We start from the raw sequence: 20,577 nt of genomic DNA, 5'->3' as shown, positions 1-20,577 counted from the left end.
GGAGTGGTGGGGGGAGAGGCCACGGGCGGGTCGCCTCTCAGAGGAAGTGGAAATTAATCAGAAGGCTGATTCCTCCAGAAAGAAGTTCTTTTGTTTTCAGCCCTTTGCACACTTGCGGGGACACACACACACACACACACACACACACACACACGACGACTTATGAGGATGAAGAGGACGAGGAGTGGCTTATGTGTTTGCCTTTAATTATAAAAGAAATACGAGCTTGTTTAAAAATGCAGATTACAGAAATGTATAAAGTGAAAAATTTGAGAGCCCTTATCTGCCTTCTGGACCCATTGCTCAGAAGTTAACTGTGTTGGTCATCTATTCTTTCTGCTGTTTTTCTCTTCCTTTCAAATACCCCCCCCTCCCCCCAAAGATCTGTATGCTTTTTCCCTTAAACAGAAATAAGATTATTTGGTTACACTGGTCTGCAAGTTGTTTTCGCTCAGTGTCATGGAGGACGTCATCCTAAAGCTGGCAATTTACATGCATCAGAGCCTTGTGTTTCCAAGAACCCTCTACAGAGTATTCCGCAGGAAACACCCGTAGGTTACGTGACCAATCAACCCTAATGTCTCCGTATGTTGCAGCTCTGCCTCCTCAGCCCCGCTTAGGATGCAGCTGGGATGGGGGTAACTGCTGGCATGGAAGCCCAGTGTGATTTCTGCTTTGTTTTTGTTTTTTTAAATTATCTGAGGATCTTTGTTCTCAAGGATTTCAGAGAAAGAGGGAGGGAGGGAGAAAGGGGGGGAGAAAGAGAGAGAGAAACATGGATTGATTGTCTCCTGCACACTCTCCCCAGGGGCCCTGTGTTGGATCTGCAGGCCATGCATGTGCCCTGACTGGGAACTGAGCCCAAGACCTTTTTGGTGACAGGACAATGCTCTAACTACTGAGCCATAGGAGTCTGGAATTGACAATGAGTTTTTACACCGTGGAAAACGGCAAGTGCTGCAAATCAGAGTTGGATTTGTTGTTGACTGTTAATGTGCACCTTGTTTGAAACTTTACACTGTGAGTAGCACAAAACATTGAGAAAATAAATGTTTGGTTACCAAACATTTATCCGTGGTCTGATTTTGACACTATTGTTGGTGGCTGAATTATAAAAACAAATTGGATTTTGCTAGGCTCATGGAAGTTAGAGCTGCATGGTAGTTACCGTAAAGAATGTTGCGGAACTCCCTAACTGGTGTGGCTCAGTGGATAGAGGGTCAGCCTGCAGACTGAAGGGTCTCGGGTTCAATTCTGGTCAAGGGCATGTACCTTGGTTGCGGGCACATCCCCAGTAGGAGGTGTGCAGGAGGCACCTGATCGATGTTTCTAACTCTCTATTCCTCTCCCTTCCTCTCTGTAAAAAATCAATAAAATGTTTTATTTATTTTTTTAATATATTTTATTGATTTTTTACAGAGAGGAAGGGAGAGAGACAGAGAGCCAGAAACGTTGATGAGAGAGAAACATTGACCAGCCGCCTCCTGCACACCCCCCACCGGGGATGTGCCCGCAACCAACGTACATGCCCCTGACGGGAATCGAACCCAGGACCTTTCAGTCCGCAGACCGATGCTCTACCACTGAGCCAAACCGGTTTCGGCAATAAAATATATTTTAAAAAAAGGAAACCAGAAATTGATTCTCTCACAGTTCAGACCAGAAGTTCAAAATAAAGATATCAGAAAGGCTGGTTCCTTTAAATAAAAAAAAATGTTGTGGAACAGCCCTGGCCGGTGTTCCCAGTGGGTTTGGCATCATCCCCTGAAAGTTTGCTGGTTCGATTCTGGGTCAGGGCACGTGCCCAGGGAGTGGGCTCCATCCCTGGCAGGGGCGTGCAGGAGGCAGCCGATGGATGTCTCACTCTCACATGGGCGTTTCTCACTCTCTCTCTCTCCCTTTCTCTCTCTTATAAAAGGAATGTTGGGGAAACACTCACTTGCTTTCCCAGCGCTGGTGTTACCCACGGTGCCAGGCCCTGAGCTGGTGTGGGTGCACCAGGAGCCTGGCCTGGGCGGCCCAGGAGGGGCTGGGGATGAACTGCGAAGGGCCCTTCCCGGAGCGGCAGCCAGGGGGCGCGCGCGGCGCCGCGGAGCTTCGCGCTTTGTCCCTCCGCGCGGCCGGTCGCCGGGGCCGCGGCGGGAAAATCCGACTGCGCCGGCGTGGCGCCCTCTGCGCACGGGCGCGCCGGCCGCCGAGATGGAGGAGGAGGGGGAGGGCGCCGAGGAGCAGCAGGGACTCTTCTACCGACAGGTACAGGGGAGCCGCGTCCCGGCGGGGCCGGGGAGGCCGGCGTGGGCTTTCTGGAAGCGAGAAGCCCTCGGAGGCCTCGGCCCGGCCGGGCCTCGGGGTCCGCCTCCGGGGACCGGGCTGCCCGGGGGCCGGCGCGGGGCCTGCGGGGCTGCCCGGGGGCCGGGGCGGGGGCCTGCGGGGCTGCCCGGGGGCCGGCGCGGGGCCTGCGGGGCTGCCCGGGGGCCGGCGCGGGGTGAGCGCGGGGAGACGGTCTCCGTGGGGACGCGGAGTGTGGGCGGCGCGCCCCCGGGGGTGGCGGCGGGCGCGGGCCCGGGCTGTGAGGCCTCGGGCTCCCTCAGACGGCGGCGGGAGGGTGGGCTGTGCGCGCCGAAGGGACCGGGCAGAGGTCGAGCCCTGCGTGCTGGCCTCTCCTGACGGGGAGGCGGTGGTCAGTGCCCCGCCCGGCGGGGTGGCGGCGGGTGACCAGCCCGTCCGTCCACCGTCCATCCATCGCCGGGGAGTGAGGGTGAGGGGAGGCTGGGAGCGGCGCGGCGCGGGGAGAGGCGAGCAGCGAGGCTGCGGCCTCGGAGGGTCACCTGCGGACCCGGGCCCGCGCATGCGCGGTTAGCGGCAGGGACAGCCTCGGAGGGTCACCTGCGAGACCGGCCCGCGCATGCGCGGTTCCCTCCTGTGAAGGGGGGGGGGGGGGTTCAGAAACTGTTTCCCGGCCCCTTTCTTCTGAGGAGCCTTCAGAAAAGGCTGCAGAATTCATGTACCCAACACCCACATACCCATCCCCTCCATTCGCCCGTTAACTTTTTCCTTCTTTTTTTCTTTTTCTGAATTATTTAAGAATTAATGGCAGCCCTGGCCAGTTTGGCTCAGTGGATAGAACGTCGGTCTGTGGACTGGAGGGTCCCAGGTTCGATTCCGGTCAAGGGCATGTGTCTTGGTTTCAGGCACATCCCCTGAAACCATCCGGTGTGCAGGAGGCAGCTGATCAATGTTTCTCTCTCATCGATGTTTCTCTCTATTCCTCTCCCTGTAAAAAAATCAATAAAATAATTTAAGAAAAAAGAATTAATGGCAAATAGCTTGACACATTACCTTGACATTTTAATACTTGAGCATGCATCTCCCAACCACAAGGGCGTTCTCTGACAGCATCTCAATTATTACGCTCAGGACGTTTAATATCGATAAGGTTCTGCTGTTGTTGTTAGATGATGCTCAGTCCATAGTCACACCTCCCCAGATGGCCCAGAGCTGTGTCTGGCAGCGGCGTGTTCCTTCCTGCAGGCCCCCCTCGAGGATCATGCCTCAGTTCAGGAGTCCTGTCCCTCTGGTCTTCCCTGGAGCCCTCTCCAGCGTCTTTCCTGACCCCGATGGTCGGGGAGAGTCCATTCCTGGCGGAGGGGTAGTGGGAGGTGAATGCTGGGACGGCAGGAACTGCCTTTTCAGTTGTGTTCTCAGCCCCTGGTGCCCAGCCTGGCCGCCAGTAAACAAGCTCGTGCTGAGGAAATGAGGAAGGCTGCCCAGATGGGCTGGGAAATAAATGGTTTTTATTTTATTAACATTGGTTAATAAGATTATGTAGGTTTCAGTGTAGAACTCCATGATACTTTATCTGTACATTACGTTGTGTGCCCGCCACCCAAATTCAATCTCCCGTCACCATAAGTGTGACCCCTTTCCCACCCCATCTCTCTGGGCCGAGAAGGCGAGCCTCGTCCTCTGTGCAGGGTGAGCGGGTCGAGCAGCCTTCGTTCCGGCAGCCGTCCTGGCTCGGAGGACGAGCTGCGGGGCCGCCCGAGGCGCTGGGACGGCGGCGACTTAGCCCCCAGTGTCTGTGGCATCGGAGGGCTCAGCCAGCCCAGGAGGAGGGTCCAGAACATGCCTGGGTCCGAGGACTCTGCCTGTTCTCTCACCCTGACCCACCTGTTCTTTAAAAAGATGGCCTGGGAGGGCCTGTATTCCTTCTGGCTGTGGCCCCTTTGTCTCCTGGACCGGAGCCTCAGTGACCAGCCTTTGAAGTCTAACGCTAAGGAAGGCAGGCGCCTTGCCTACTGCCTGTCCCTTCTCCGGTCCGGGCTTGTGTTCTATTTATTTATTTATTTATTTATTTGATTGATTGCAGAGAGGGAGGGAGAAATATCAATGATGAGAGAGAATCATTGATTGGCTGCCTCCTGCACGCCCCACACCAGGGATTAAGCCGGTAACACAGGCATGTGCCCTTGATTGGGATGGAACCTGGGACTCATCAGTCCACAGGCCAGCATCCATCCACTGAGCCAAACCGGCTAGGCTGGGCTTGTGTCCTGCGGTTCCTCCTCAGCTTGCCTCTGCTGTGAGCACTTGCTGTCGGTTCAGCGGTCACCATGTCCTGTCACTGTCTCCAGCACAGAGACGGAGCGTAGTTTGTTGACAGGAGATGCGCCTTGGCTCAGCTTGTTTGGTCCTCTCCTCCTCTGCCTGCAGAAGAGGGTCTCCAGCATCCAAAAGGCTGCTCAGGAGCTGAGCATCCTGCCGGGGTGGGCTCGCAGACCAACACTCAAAGGAGGGTCACGTGCCCTCAGGAATCTTTCCGGTGTTTTCCTGATCAGGCCTCCCTCATTACCTGCAGGCGTGGGGGGTGGAAACTTGCAGCAGAGGGAGGAGGTCCTTTTGCTTTTACGTGATTCACCCCCATCCGGCCAGGAAACCCACCTGGTGTCCATGGGCCTCGCTCAGCGGTGACCGGGCGCGTGTTTGTGGATGAGTCGTCACCCAGATCCTCTGCAAGTGCCACCTGACTTCTCTCCCCGCTGACCTGCCATTGATTCCTTGTCTTTACTTGACCTAAATCAGAGCCATTAACCAGGAAGTAATGTTTCTACAAGTCACACCCCAGAGGCCCCATTAATTTATTAGTCCGCTCGGAAAGCCGCTGAGCCGTCATGGGACGAGCTGCAGGAATTGGCCGAGCAGGCCCCTCCTGGTCTTCATTTTTAAGGGGAAAAGGTCTTGTTTGCAGCCGGCCATGAGGTGTTTGGTTTTTGCTTCAGAGGCTGAAGGCTGCGGTCCACTACACCGTGGGCTGTCTGTGCGAGGAGGTGGCCTCGGACAAGGAGGTGCAGCTCAGCAAGCAGACCATCGCGGCGATTTCGGAGGTGACCTTCCGACAGTGCGGTACGGAGCCCTTCCCGCCTCCCCGCACACGTGCCGGGGCCCCCGGGGGGGTTTGCCCAGGAGAACGTGTGGGTGGGTGCTGGGTGTCACCACCCGACGCACCTTATCGCTGACACTGTACCTGAAGCTGTCAGATTAGATAGTTTATGGAGGAACTATTTTTTTCTATTACACTAACACTGGGGCATTAGCACCTTGATTTTACTGTTTTAAACTGCCTGGAACATTAGACATTAAATTTTTTTTAGACATTAAATTTTTTATTTCCTGGCTTTATAACATTTTTATATCGCCCATAGTTTATTTGACAGGTATTTGCTTGACTTCACAGGAAATTAATGTCCCCCAAGCCCTCACTTGTAGCGAAATGTAAGGTTAAGGGATGGTGTCTAGGGATGGAGGGTGTAGCCACAGTCACCAGGAGCCGGTAATGAAGGGTCAAGGTGCCCGAAGGACAGGTCATGAGCCAGCGGCTGGCGGCACCCGTGCAGTGGGGCTGCCGCGGTCCCTCCCGCCTCGGAGGGGTTGGCCGTCAGTGACTGTACTTCCTGCAGACGTGGAGAGATTTCACCTTTTCTCCCGAAATAAGACTGAGATAAGGTAGCTGAAGCATCTCTTTTTCTTTTTCAGAAAGTTTTGCCAAAGACCTTGAAATGTTTGCAAGGTGGGTACAGAGCTTGATTATCTGCTACTGTGTTTGTTTACATACTGTTGAAACTCTCCAGCTGGTGGTATATTTCAGGAGAGCTTTTTTGTTGTTGTTGCATTTTGTGGAGACTGGTCTCTAATCACGATTCCACAGGAATATAACATCTGCTTTAATCACGTCCATTCAGGCTTGATTTTGCATTTTTTTTGAAGTTTTCCAAGTACGTTTTGATCAGTTCTAGGTTAAAAAGGCATGAATAATGTCTCTAGGACTCTGAATGTGCGGGGCTTTTAAAATCATTTCCGCAGGAGGGTCCTTCCCCGCGCCAGGCCAGGCGGTGGTTGCTGGCAGCTGGCCGGATAGTGACGGCACGCGGCCACGCAGGCTGCATTTGCCACGCTTGTTCCGAGTGAGCTGTACGCTCCTTGAAAAGAGGGTGACTTGCTTTCAGCTGGTAAAGCTTTAGCTTTTACAGGTGATTTATGCTCATCTCTTCAATTAGCACCTCAAGTAATTGAAAACAATTGCAACGAATTGCTTTTATGAAGCAATTGGAATGACTAAGGCCTGAAAGGGCCAGAGCTTTCTAATTTGCTGCCACTTCTGATTTGGTGCCAGCCTCTCACACCCCATACTTTTCACCTTGCTCCGAGTAGCTCTTTGCTTCTCGGGTGAGTATTTTGAATGAATTAAAGCATAGGTTCTCAGAGGGCAGGCTGTAAATCTTTCCTATTCCTGTATATATGAGTCCCTAAAAACTGCTTAGCATCTTCAACTTGGCCAAAAGGGACAAGATGATATGGGATACTGATAGCTCCTATGGTTTATTCATTGTTAATTCAGGCAGTGGCCCCATATGTGTGGCCCATTATCCCCAACCCTGTGTCTCCTGTGCAATACTCTTTTTGTGTGTGTGTGTGTGTGTGCGCGCGCGCGCGCGCGCAATACTCTTAACACCATTACTTGCTATTTCTTTTCTCTCCTTCAAAAATCTTTTTAAATAAAACTATTTATTTGAAAGGGAGATACGAACGTCTAAATGGGTAGGCAGATTTGATTTGCACATGAAGCTTTGTGACCAGAGCGGGTTTCTCCACCGCAGCACGTGTCCTCAGACAGCATGCTGCCCTCGGACAGCACGAGTGCGTGGTGCGGGACGGCCGTGCACTGGAGGGTGTGCACTAGTGGCTCTGCCCGGTGCCCGCCACTCGTGTGCCCCCAGCTGTGGGACAAAGCAATGAACATTTTTAGATGCTTCTGCAAAAGTATTAGAAATAAAAATGAAGCTAGAGTGTTCTACAAGTATTCAGTAATCTTTGTAGGCTGGATGGGAACTAACCATTGTTTATGTGAGAAATTCATTTAAATTCTAAATAGTCAATTCACCTATAACTTTGGAAAATCATCTTCAATTTAAGTTATGAATTTCTCTTATCTAGCTTTGAAATCTCTGGTCACCTAGTATTGTTCATGTGTTTAAAGATGAAATGTTTTGAAGAAGATACTCTATAGTAAGTAAATTCTAGGAACATCTTATATACTAAAGGCTAATATGCAAGTTGTCCCCTTGGGAGTTCCACCAACTGAGAGTTCAGCCACTTGCTATGATGTGCACTGACCACCAGAGGGTGGCGCTGAACGAAGGAAGGAAGGCCCCGATTGGCCCTGATCTCCAGCCAGGGACCCTACCTGTGCACGAGCTTTATGCACCAGGCCTCTAGTTTTGGTAATCTTTAAAACCTAAAAGTGTTATAGGAAAAATGGCTTTGTTCTTTTCCCTAGAAATTTTTTGGAGCCAGGGGTTTGAATTAGGAGACTCTGGTGTATAATGGCTGGCATAGAGGAAAAGTATCAAACCACCACACGTGGCAGACACATTCGATGAGCTGAGTGGTAGAGAGGCCTTCGTGGTTCCCTAAACAATTCTTTGTGAAGAGATAAGCTAACCTAACTGTAACTAGTTCAGGGTGCTGCTTCCTTTTACTCATTCCTCTCACTGCACTTCACCCAGAATAAAATACTGACAGAGCAGCCCGATGGGTGATTGAGGTGAGGGCCAACTGTGTCCGTGGCACATGACATCCTCACCAGGACATCAGTGGAGTGGCCTCACACGGAGTGGCTGTGTGTGTCACCGGGCTGACTTTCCCCTGTTGTGGCCCTTGCAGGTGGCTCATTGGAAGTCACCTCCCGAAATGGACATTACCTCAGGACAGGCAGATACTGTCCATCATGAGAAGATGACACGTGATACTTTCACATTTAGCAGGGTGGGAAGGAATAATTTGGCCAAGTTATGGAGTATAATTTCTGTGTGGCTTTATCTTAATTCAACAGATATTTAGTGTTGATTACTGGGTGCTGGCCACTTAGGAGTACAAAGATTCCAGTCTTTTCCTATGTACAAAGTTCCTATTTGCTCTTGAAGGAAGTTAGAAATGGCAAGAAAGGGTGTAGAGTTATAAATTATTGAATAGAGCTTATCTAATTACTTAAACTTTTTTATTTTTATTTTTATTTAAAATATATTTTATTGATTTTTTACAGAGAGGAAGGGAGAGAGATAGAGAGTTAGAAACGTCGATGAGAGAGAAACATCGACCAGCTGCCTCCTGCACACCCCCCACCGGGGATGTGCCCGCAACCAATGTACATGCCCTTGACCGGAATCGAACCTGGGACCTTTCAGTCCGCAGACCGACGCTCTATCCACTGAGCCAAACCAGCTTCAGCTACTTAAACTTTTTTTAATTTATTGATTTTAGACAAACAGAGAGAGAGAGAGAGGGGGGGGGGAGGGAGGGAGGAAGGGAGAAAAGGGTGTGAGGGAAGGAGACATCTGTTTGCTCACTTGTGTACTCACTGGTTGCTTGTCTGTGCCCTCACCCAGGGTGAACCCTGCACCTTGGCGCATCAGGACGATGTTCTAACCTACTGTGTTACCTGGCCAGGCTCACGTTACCTTTCAAAGCAAAGATAAGGGGCCTGGGTTGAGAATTTGAATCCAAGTTATAAGCAAGACACAGACCCGAGCTTCTGCCCGAGCTTCTTGCTGTCAGTCAGTCCTCGGAGAAGAGCTTCCGGATCTTGATCCTCACGGAAATTCTCTCTCTCTCTCTCTCTCTCTTTTTTTAATTACGGAAATTCTCTTGATGCTCCTGTTCACTAGTGACGTCTCCTGGGCAGAGGCGACCTTTGTGTTGTGAGACTGCCGTTCCCTCTGTTCACTGGGGGTGCACAGCGACCTTGCTTTTCCTGTGCTGTTTTCTGTGACCATGGTGATGCCTGGGGCTCCTTGCCATGCTGTGTTCCTCAGGCACCGTGGCCGCAGGGGAGGTGGGCAGATGGGCTGTGCTTCCTCTTGGTCTCTATTGAATTGGCATCTTGGCTGGTCACCTCATTCATTTTGTGTCTCTGTTGCTTAATGACCTTAATCTGAAAAGATGGGCTACTTAGAGATCCTTGCTAGCCTGAAGTCTGACCATGAACTTTGGTGTTTCATCAAAGCTTTAAATAATACCAAACATTTTGGTGAATTGTTTCTGCCCTTCCTACAGACATGCGAAAAGAAGCACAATTAACACGGAAGATGTGAAGCTCTTAGCCAGGAGGAGTAATTCACTGGTGAGAGATGAATTTCTTCCCTCACTCCCCTTTCCCACCAGAATACATTATTCCCAATTAATCACTTGCAGCCATGAAGTGATTCCCCAGGGCACCTTGCATTAAAAACGAGAGACGGTTGAACCGTTCAGACCTGCCTGTAATTTATAGTCTTTTTCATTAAGATGGATCTTGCCAAGCCAATTTGAAATTTTCTAATCAGCACTCTCTGGATTTCATAGTTTGCCTTTTAGTAATATCTCAAAACTTTGGTCCCATGTTTCATTCACAGCATGATGTCAGAGATGGGTCACAGGCTGGAGTGAATGGGGATAGTTTATGGTGCCCACAGTTTTCCGAGCGGCCAGATGTGGAAGGAGGATCTCTGTAGCCAGGATGGGCAGGAGAGTCTGTCTTTTCAGAGAAGTCCTAAGTCCCTTGACCATGTCCGCGTTTTCCAGGGGAGGCCGTGATCATCCCAGCCCAGTGGCTGTGCCGACGCAGGACCCTCTGAGGGTCCCTGACTGTAGTCGATCCTCGCAGTTAAAATGCTTTCTGTTCCTCCCATAATGTGAGCTCCACGAGGCAGGGATTTCTGCCTCTTTCTTCTCTGCTCCATCTGCTGTGCTAAAAACAAAGACTGGCACGCAGTAGGTGCTCAATAAGTAGTTGTTGAATGAATTTCTGCAGCAGTTGACTTTATAGGGTTTTTAAGAAATAAATAGTTAACATACCCTCTAAGCTTCACAACCACCCTATGAGGGTTAACACAAGTCATTAGCCCATTTTACAAGCCAGCCAACGAGTTGGTAATTTTCTGCAGTTCAGTAGGAAGCTCTCTGGTTGACAGCTGAACCTTGACTTTCTAACCTGAATAGTGCGGTTTCTGCTGGGCTCTTTCTGGCTTTGCCCTTCTAACATTCTTTCTCCAGAGTTTAAGTCAAGGTTGAAGATGATATGATTTCCAGGTAAAATAGGTGAAGTGAACCAGTGGAAATGAATTCTGAGTCCTAACTAACTTGGTCAGCTGCAGGGAGCAGTTCTGTCTTTTGCAAAGGAATGGTCAGTGTAAGCCCTCTTAGAGTATAACTTGCTCTTGCTTGCTTGTTTATGTCAGAATACGGTTTTGATTTTGGACTCTTAATTTTTTCCATCTGACAGAAGCTTATTAATGAACACATGCAGCTAAGTTTGTGCATTTGATTAAATTCTCCCTAAAGGCACTTACCTACCCTGTTTCCCCGAAAACAAGACAGTGTCTTATATTAATTTTTTCTCCCAAAGTTGCGCTAGGTCTTATTTTCAGGGACGTCTTATTTTCGGGGAAACACCGTAGTATCCTGGTATGTGGCACTTAGTAGTTGCTGAACAATTTTAGTTGGATAAATTTGGCGGAAGGGTTGACCAAATTTGTGTTTTGTAAAGTATATTTGTGATTGGCATGCCTTCTGCAAGCTTCAAGTTTTAATTCATTGATTACTCAGGGAGCTCCTTCCTGTTTGGTAGCATAAAGAGCAGCAGTGAGTTGACTTGTAGTTGATTCCGGCTACAGGAAAAATGTGAAGCTCTGTCTGACTCAGGAATGTGACCCAGGCTCTTCCACCCGAATTCTTTCCGTGGGAGTGGTGGGGAGGGTGTAGATTTATCCCCTTAGACTTACAAAATGGCTTTGCAACCAGATAAAAATATAACTAAAAAAATTTTTTTGTAGCTAAAATACATCACAGAGAAAAGTGAAGAGATCACTCGGACCAACGCAGAACGAAAAACAAAGAAGAAAAAGAAATCAGAGGATGAGAACAAAGATTCGTTGGAGCCAGCAGAGGCTGGCGGAGGGGGAAATGAGAATTAAACTCTGTCACCGCTTGGACAAAGCAGCCCTGAGCAGGGAGAGCCACCGAAAACGCATATTGCCACAAAGGGAACTTAAAGGGAGGAGAGATTAAAACACAAAAACAAAAAAGAGGCGAGGGAGCCTTCTCCAAGTCAGTGACACAACAGCACTTTAAAGAGAATGGGGGGGGGCGGGGAGGATAGAAAAAAAATAGAATGGAAACTCAAGCAGAATGCTCCCGGCTGTGTCTCACTGAAGCACGTAACAAGGTTCGTCTTTCCGTGGTGGATATTGGGAGTTGTATCTATTGCAATTAATAAAATTGTGTTGGCAGTTCAGTATGGTTGATTTTTCTCAAGCAAAAATCATAGTTATTTCTTAATTCTTTTACATAATTTTTTAAGCTGGCAATTTCTGAAAATGAATAAGCTATATTTACGTAGTTCTTTTGCTTACCCATGTTTTAAACCCAGGTCACTTGTGATCACAAGGTAAAAAGGTTTGGGAAATGTTCCTTTTTACCTTTTAAATGTCATTTTCTCCAGAAACACAGTTTTTGTGATTTTCCTCGGGCTATTTTGTAATTAAACTGGTTCTGCTGGGGAGAAATTTTGCTTGAGAGGAAAACCTGGCCTCTGATTCCAAACACAGTGTGTTGTCCTCTGTCTTATTGGTGAGGTGAGCTTCCAGGAGCCCCGTTCTGTCTTCTTTTGGGGGTGCTTAGAGGTCCAGGCCGTGCCTTTCCCCTACAGGGCCAGGAGGGTCCAGAGAAGGGACTGGCATTTATCGAGCCTGTCCGTGTGCCAGGCCCGCCCTGGGCGCTCCCGGTCTGCCTCACTGGATCCTCACAGCTGGTTCGGGTGTATCTGGTTATTCCCGTTTTACTGATGGGCAAGCTGAAGCGTGGAGAGGTTAACCAGCTACTGACCAGTAGAGACTACGTACATTTGGGGTTAGATTTGAGGGGCAAGAGAAAAAAGGGCATGCATTTTGGACAGGATTTTTACAGTCCGTGCCCAGATGTGATTAGCAAAAGACACCCCAAAGCCCAGCAGTCAGAGAGAGATGCTAAGCTGTGATCATAGGAAAGCATTGAATTCAAACTGTAGTTTCGGCTCCTCAAATAACTAATCTCAGATGTTAATTGGAACACGTGTGTCACATCAGTGAAGGAAAAGGAAATCAAGGAGGCTTCCATCTTTATAGAACATCCCCGCCAGAGATCTGTGTATTAGTTTCATTTTCAGATAAACTCTCTTAACTCCTCACCAGCGAGAATCTAGACGTAGGGGTGTCGAACTCAATCAGAGAAGGGGCCAAAATCTAAAATCCAGCCTAAATCTCGGGCCGAATGGTTTACTGAACAGTCATAAACTGACAATGTCATAAACTGACAGCGGAGTGCAGTGATGACAGCGCGGTGCGGGCCACATTGCAAGGCCTGGCGGGCTGGATTTGGCCCGCGGGCCTTGTGTTTGACACATGTGATTCTAGAGACTAAGTACGATGGCCTTTCCAGAGGGTGACAGCCTAGATTTGCACCCTGCTTTTGCCAGGCCAGTAGCCGTATGACTCTCTGAAACTGTTCTCAAGTGACCAGGGCTAGAAACACCTTGCAGGGAGGTGTGTGTGACGGAAGAGGAAACGGGGACGGCCGCTCCGCCTCGTACACAGTGATGTCCAGGAAGAGTTAACCGGACACGCCTGCTCCCTCTACTGAACTGGAGTCCAGAAAGAACCCCTAGGGTCACTTAGTCCCTCTTCCCACCAGCTGGGAACCCTTCTACAGCATTCCTGCGGTGTGGCTCCCGGGCTCTGCTGAGCTCCCGCGACGAGAGCTCTCTCTTACTGGACACTAATTCCGAGGCTCTTCTGTTGACGAGAAAACTCTCCCACCTCCTCCTCCTCTCTGGGTCTGTTCTGTCCTTCAGAATGGGCAGCCTTTGTTTTTCCTGTTCATCAAGGTTCTCGTCGTTCCTCTTTTCAGAAACACCTTCTTGCATCAAACATTGGATGAGCAGCCGCTCGGAGGCAGACTTAGGGTGGTGAACCGTGACCGCTTGGTGCTTGTGTGGTGCCTGGCACGGTAGGCACCCCGTGGAGGCTGATTCCGTGGAGCCCAGGATGTGCCGTGGGATAAGTTGGAGCCCTGACTTAGGTTACTTGGCTCTACCCAGGGTTTCCTGCCTTCATAGTGAGGAAAGCCGGGGGTGGCACAGAGGACCTCCCCGCCTGCGCTTCTCCGCGGTGGCTCCGTCCTCAGGAGGAGAGTGAGCCAGGAGCGGCAAGTGCAGGTCATTCCGTAGAAGATGTTTTACACCTGACACACGAAACAATTTACCCTTACTCTCTGTGATGCGCTCTCATTTCTGTTCATTCAAAAAAATGCTATTTTATGACCCGCTAATGGGTGGTCAGCAGCAATTTGAAAAACACTGCACTTGCATCTGTCAGCATCACCCGGGTGCTCCTTAGAATTGTGGGACTTTTGCTTCTCCTCGCACAACATCAGAGTCTGCATTCTAATCTTCATTTAGGCGGTTTGGGTTCACATCACAATGAGAAGGCCTGGGCAGAGGGACGGCGTCTGGCCTGCTGGCCGGGGAGCGGTCACTGGGACACCAGGCGGTGCTCCAAGCAGCTCCCTGGGCCCTCGGTGCTCCTCGTTTCTCCTGCCCGCAGCAGTCCGCCCTTCTCTCTGGGCAGAATCGCAGGCTGTGGGCTCCTCGCCCAAGGCGAATGCATACTGTGTCGAATGACTTGGTTTTGTCCTCGCTGCCTCCTGCTTGCTGTGGGCATGATTAGGGGACTTCTTTAGAAGAAGTGCACATGAATTGCAAAGCGAGAGCAAATCCGCTCTAAACACGGCAGAGACCCGCGTCTTTAATGAAGGGTTCAGTCCCATCCGGAAGCGCCTTTGTGGCACTGATTGCTCTGGCATATGCGTCACTGCCTGAGTGCGGGAGGAAGGGTGCAGGCTGTGCACAGGTATGTACACAAAAAACCAGCTGCAGGTTGAGCTAAAAATACCCCCAGTCTCAAAGAGACCCACGTCCACAAAACACCGGTTTCAGGGCTGCCCAGAAAGACGGGCAGCCACAGAGCTGGAAGGATCGCCTGTCAGCCCGCAGGATGCCGCCGCCCCTCTGCCTGCTGCTGCTGCTGCTGCTGCTCCCCGCGGCCGCCGCGGCCCTGCCTCTGGAGGGCGGCCTTGCCGGCCACCACAGCGACAGTGGGGTGAGTAGTCCCTGACTTGGCCACATGCTAGCCCCCTTTCGGGCTGTCTCGCTACCTGGCCCGTTTGGCCATGCCTGTGACTCCCCAGCATCCTCATGGCCGAGAGCGTAGGACAGGCCGAGGGGCTGAGCTTCATGGTGCTCCCTCTGCCCTGGGGTCCTGTGATGTCACACAGACCACGGAGTCTCGCTGACCAGGGAGCCGAGGCAGGTGGGAAGTTCCTCATGCTTCATGCTAACGGCCTCCCGCTGCGGTGTCTGCAGGCTCAGTGATTGGACCAGTCTGCTGTACGGCGAGCAGGTGCTCACCGCACTGTTAGTCTCACACACAGACACACACACACACACATACTCTCTAGAGTCTTAATTCATACACCGGCACATGTTCTCACTGGCTCAGATGAATTGACATCGTTACATTCTTCCTTGTGAGAACTTGCAACTTCATGGGGTGATTTATTTTTCTCTCTTTTCCATTTTGAAAAAGTTCCAAGGAGAGTACATAAAGTTGACCATTAAAAATGGATTTTTCTCTGAAATTACCAGATGAGTCTTGGACAAGTCATTTATCATCGGATTACTCCTGGAAGCTTTCTAGGGAGTTTGAAGGACCAGGATACAGCATCTCAGTCTGGTCTGTCTTGCAGAGCAATTTGTGGACAGCCAGGAGGGAGGCCAGAGAGGGAAAACCTGCTCCTCTAATGACCTGACCCCCCTCGGGCTTCTTAGCTGCCAGTCACTTATTGGAAAATGGCACATCTCCTGACCTCTTCGAATTAAGGACCTCAGCAAAGATTACGGGCGAAACAAACAGTCTTTTTTCTTTGCATGATTGGGAATTCTCAACTTTCCCTTTTCTTTAATGAGAGCAGTGCTGTGAAGGTGGTCTCAGCTTCCTCACCCTTTAAATGGATATGTGATTTATTCTGGAGCAGTTTTATTTCTTTGAAGGAAGGAAGAATGGCAGTATTTATGTTCAGTTGCTGGCTGAGCCAGATGGTTGATTTTCCTTTGTCCTCTGCTTTCTTTTAAAGCCTCTGCAGGAGGTGGCGGACATGAAGAAGAGCAGCCTGCCGACTTTCCTCGCGTGGTGGTCCGCGGGGGCCTCCCAGGCCAGAGCCGCGCCCTTCCTGGGTGGGGCGGCCGGGGAGGTGGCCCGGCGGCAGGAGGGCCCACCCCCGCGGGAGGCCCCGCGCCCGGAGCCGGTGCCCTGCAAGAACTTCTTCTGGAAGACCTTCTCCTCCTGCAAGTAAAGCTCCTCCCGTTACTCTGCAGGAAGTGCAGCCGTGGACCCAATAAAATGTTTTAAGTAGCCAAGACCTTTCTTCTTTATGCAGTTGTCTTCTTGTTTCTGGGTAATTTGAAAAGTATTTTTACTTTAAACTCTAGGGATGCCCAGTTTTGAGTGTCTTCAGTAACCTGGAACCCAAAGTGAATACTTCGGGTAGATTTTTGTGGGTTTGCTGCATTGTGCTCATTTCCCTCCACCTTCATTATCTCTTCCTTTCTTTGATTTAAAATAGCTAAGGGCAGCCGAAGCCGGTTTGGCTCAGTGGTAGAGCGTCAATCTGCGGACTGAGGGGTCCCAGGTTCGATTCCGGTCAAGGGTATGTACATTGGTTGCGGGCACATCCCCGGTGGGGGGTGTGCAGGAGGCAGCTGGTTGATGTTTCTCTCTCATCGACGTTTCTGGCTCTCTGTCTCTCTCCCTTCCTCTCTGTAAAAAAATCAATAAAATATATATTTTAAAAAATAAAATAGCTAAGGGCAAAAAATTAAGGGTTCAGAATAACACCTTATTTCAGTTTCTATTGATATATATTGTCTAATTTAAAAAATATTGCCCTCATGTTAAAAGCAAATTTTTAACACTGCTCAAAGAGCAAAATGGTTATTATTCATGATTTAGGAAAAATTTACTTAGAAACAAATGTCATGATATTAAAAAGACATGCTGGCATGTTCATAAAAGTTACATTGGAACCTGCTGTTGCATACTTACTCGTTTTAATGAGTAAGTTAATCATTTGTTAGAATTCTTTTCATGGATGAGGGCTTTGGGTTTTTTCAAACCCAAAACAGTGAGCCGTGCTGCTGCCTGTCTGTGCGGCCTGCTCGTCTTCACTCCGAATGCAGGGCCGGCAGTCCCAGGGCCCAGACCTGGTTTGGAGACAGTGCTGTGTTGGGATGTATTATAATTGTTATATTGCCCCATTCCTTGGCAGTTCCCGCAGAAGCGACATGAATGGTTGCTCGGGGAAGGGGACTCCTTTTCTGGGATGTAACGCAGAGCAGCGTTGAGCCCTGGGGACCGGGATTGTGGTCGGCTCAAGAGAAGTGAGGTGTAAACAAGTTGCTCAGTTTCAAAACCCTCATCAGATTTTTAATTTTCCCACAGCTCTGAAATCCTCGCTTGATTATACATATTTATAACTCTTGAGTCACAGATTCTAAAGAAAGCTTCCAGGGTGAGGTTTTTAGATGCTAAACTTGACCGCTTAGAGATTCATCCCTGGCGGGAGGGCGTTTCTGAGGGTCGGGTGGCGGCACAGGCTGAATGGAGGACACCAGCTCCTCTGACACCGGGAGGGGGGCAGGCGCGCGGGGTCTGACTGCTGACCGTTCCGTTCTGTTTTGCGCAGAGCTGAGCTCATATTCATAATTACTCGCCGATAGAAGTATAATGTGATAGAAGAGCCTTAATGGCATCCGCATTTCCAAACACAGCAGCTTTAGGAGACAGGAACTGGGTCAGCACTGGTGACGGCGTGTGCCCGAAAGACCGGCTAACCTTCAGAGCTTCGCCTGGGAAGGTTTTTCCAGGAGGGAAGCATGGCCATTGTTTTTCAGTTTCAATCGAGGTCATACACACACAGTCCTTAAGATTGGGATTTTAACTTTGAACTAAGTGATACCTGAAGGATAATGAGGCTCAACTAATGAGACTGCCAGGCAATCCATCAAGCCCAGGCCTACCTGAGTTCAGGGGGATTAATAAAATGTGCGCTGGCACCCACTGCGTGTTAGACTCGATTAATATGCTCTTGATTAATAAAGACGGGTAAAATGGGTAATTAGGGTGATTTCCTGCCTTCAGGTTTCTGGTAGACTTTTCCTACAGTCCGCCTTTCTGTGGTTGGGACGGCAGCGCCTGCACAACTTCTCATTCGTCCTCTTCCGCTCTGTCCAGCATTCATCACAGAACAGATCCCTAACGGCGGAGCGGGAACTGTGACATAAGCACTGGACAGAAATCCCTTCCCACTACTCACATTTCAGGGCTGACACCAACCCTTCCAGGCTTTCGGGAGCTCAGGCCAGTAAGCTCATGGGAGACACTCAGCTTGACTTAACAGCACCTGCTGCCGGGGGCACCGAAGTGTTACCCGTAGTAGCTGCTGCAGTGAGATACGGACTCCTTGTTGAACAAACCAGGAGAGAAGTCACGTAGGCAGGAAAAGAAACAAGTTTTCTGTTTCTAAACTAGTAAGAGGCAAAGGACAGCCGAGCAACCAACTATTTCGTTTCTCAGAACCCTAATGAAAACCCCGATCTACCCTTTTCCTTTATAATTAAGTAGTTAAGTGGTCAAGAATACATATGCTTGTCTTATTAAAATAATTACAAGCTGGAAAAAAGCTAGAATTTTTTTGGTTGAAGTTCTTGTAACATGGTATTCGAAAATATTGAGGGAAAACCCAGTCAGTATCTGCCTTAACCTGTTGGCTTACTTCCTTGTAATTGCATAAATTGCAATTTAATTCAAGCAAATACCCAACATTCTGCAGTCTGAAAACCCAGTGCGCCTCCTGGGGAGTGAGTCCAGGCCCCTCCTTGGTGTCTTCCACACAGGACGAGCCCCACCATCAGCCGTGTAGGGGGCTCAGGCAGTGGCTGGTGTTCAGACTAGATCATTTCAAGGTCCTTAAAGACCCTCAGGTAATAGAAGGACATAAACTAATGGAACTAAAATAGACCCAGCGACATAGAAACATCGAACAGACCAACCTCAGAGTGAAGGCAGGTTGGGGGTGGGAGGGTAGAGTTCACCCAAAGCACTTGTATGCTTGCATATAAGCAGAACCCAATCACCAGACAGTAGGGGCGGGTGAGGGCATGTGTTGTGGGGGTGGGAACAGCCGGGGAGAGGTCTATGGGGGGGGGGGGGAAAGGAGACATGTAATACTTTAAACAATACAGAATTAAACCTCAAACCCTCACATAGTAAAAGACACAACCAGAATAAGGCAAAACCCTACAAATGTTGAAAAACCCTAAAGACAAAAAAAGAAAAAAATTGAACAGCTCAATAATCTGGTTAGCAAAGACACATTAATAGTTTTTGTATGAACAGTGTGTGTGTGTGTGTGTGTGTGTGTGTGTGTGTGTGTGTGTTTTGTTCAGACAACTATTTTATTCCTTTCTGGAAAATGAAAAATCCATTGTTTTTTTTCCTTTTGCTTTTACCCAGAAATTAAAGGTTCGTAAGGGTAATTAGCACAGCTCTTGTCAAAGCCGGTTGCCTAATGGGGACCGACACTTGCCTGGAGTGGAAAGAACGGAACATGGCTGATGAGTTCTTAGCCCCAGCTGCTTTCGCTGACATTCTTTCCCCTCCGCCCTGCTCCCATGTCTTTCCTCCTATTTTTAGAGAGACTGATGTGCCACCGTGTTTCTGATTGAGAAGGCCTGGGGGCACAGAGGTGCAGGGAAGGTAAATGGTGACCAGGGCAGTGCAACGAGTTGGCAACCGCTCTCACTACACATGGCCGGAGTTTGCAGCCTGAGGCCCTTTCCCTATAGAACCATAGATGGGCGCCTCCTGAGGTCAGACAAGCCCTGTCTGCTCCACCCGCCATCTCTGCGCTGGGAAATGAGAGGGAGCCGCTCTAGTCCACTGCCTCACACATCTTTTAACTCCTTCAGTCTTGGGGCCTTATACCAACCTTACATTTTTGGCAACTAAGGTCCCAGAAGGTTAGACTCAACATGGGCTTGTCTCACTCCAAACCCCAGTACTTTTTCCTTCATCCTGTGCAGCTGAGATGCTAGGTGACTTTGTTTCAAGTACAGAATTCCAGACAAAGCTCCTCTGTGTATGTGATGACAATGAGATGTTGGTAGAGCTGGTGAGGGGATGGCATCTTCAGCTTTCGCTACTCACCCCACCCTCCCCAGGCCACAGTGAGACACCTTTTGGCAATTATGTTGCAGACGTTTTGGGCCTTTCCCAACTTGCTACATTAGGAGCCCAACCAGTGACCTGGATGTGGAATTGAAGAGTGAGTGGGCCTAAAGGAAAATGCAAGTGGGAAGAGCGGGGGAATTGGAACCACAGGACCTGCCTCTGAATCCCGGCCCCCGGCTGTGACATGAGGCCGGTCAGCCTCTCTGAGCACAGCTCTGCTCACGCATGAAATGAGAGGCGCCCAGCCACACCTTGCTCAGCTCAGCAGTTTGGTGAGGCACCGATGGGGGAGGTGCAGCTGGCATTACTGCCCCACTGGGGGCATTTGGAAAACGTGTGGGGAAGCTTTTGGTTATCTCAGTAACTGAAGATTGCTACTGGCATCGAGTGGGTGGGGGTGGGAGGTGGGATGTGGGTCTTCCAGCAAGTTATAGGACAATTCCACGCAATGAGAATTGTCCCACGTCCATGTGACCTGATCGCCATGCTGGGCAGTCAGTGGATGAAAACCTGTCCTAAATTATCCTAGCCTGAAATGGAATTCTGTTTTACATAGAAATTCAAAGTATTTCCCCCAGTTTTGATGTTCCCTGGATCTTTCAAGCATGCAACTGCCTTGTAAAAGAAAAGTACAGATGTTGTTTGTTCAGGTCACTGACAGGGG

At 49.8% G+C, this 20,577-nt stretch overlaps 2 protein-coding genes across 2 annotated transcripts; both read left to right on the top strand.

Moving 5' to 3' along the window:
• The first annotated feature begins 2,093 nt into the window (after positions 1-2,093).
• Positions 2,094-11,674, top strand: CENPS (centromere protein S). The gene is made up of 5 exons (XM_084872387.1): positions 2,094-2,253; positions 5,280-5,403; positions 6,034-6,067; positions 9,610-9,676; positions 11,367-11,674. The coding sequence occupies exons 1-5, from the start codon at positions 2,200-2,202 to the stop codon at positions 11,505-11,507; spliced, it is 420 nt and encodes a 139-aa protein (XP_084728513.1). The 5' UTR covers positions 2,094-2,199; the 3' UTR covers positions 11,508-11,674.
• A 281-nt stretch (positions 11,675-11,955) lies between these two features.
• On the top strand, positions 11,956-16,196 carry LOC311616704 (cortistatin-like). Its single transcript, XM_084872388.1, has 3 exons — positions 11,956-12,774; positions 12,986-14,726; positions 15,760-16,196. Exons 2-3 carry the CDS (start codon positions 14,622-14,624, stop codon positions 15,976-15,978), a joined length of 324 nt encoding a protein of 107 aa, XP_084728514.1. The 5' UTR covers positions 11,956-12,774; positions 12,986-14,621; the 3' UTR covers positions 15,979-16,196.
• The last annotated feature ends 4,381 nt before the right edge of the window (positions 16,197-20,577 follow it).

This window comes from Pipistrellus hanaki, assembly GCF_964339955.1.
Source record: "Pipistrellus hanaki genome assembly, chromosome: 2".
Lineage (NCBI taxonomy): Eukaryota > Metazoa > Chordata > Mammalia > Chiroptera > Vespertilionidae > Pipistrellus > Pipistrellus hanaki.
The sequence above is the reverse complement of the archived record's forward strand: the minus strand, read 5'-3'. Positions and strand labels throughout refer to the sequence as shown.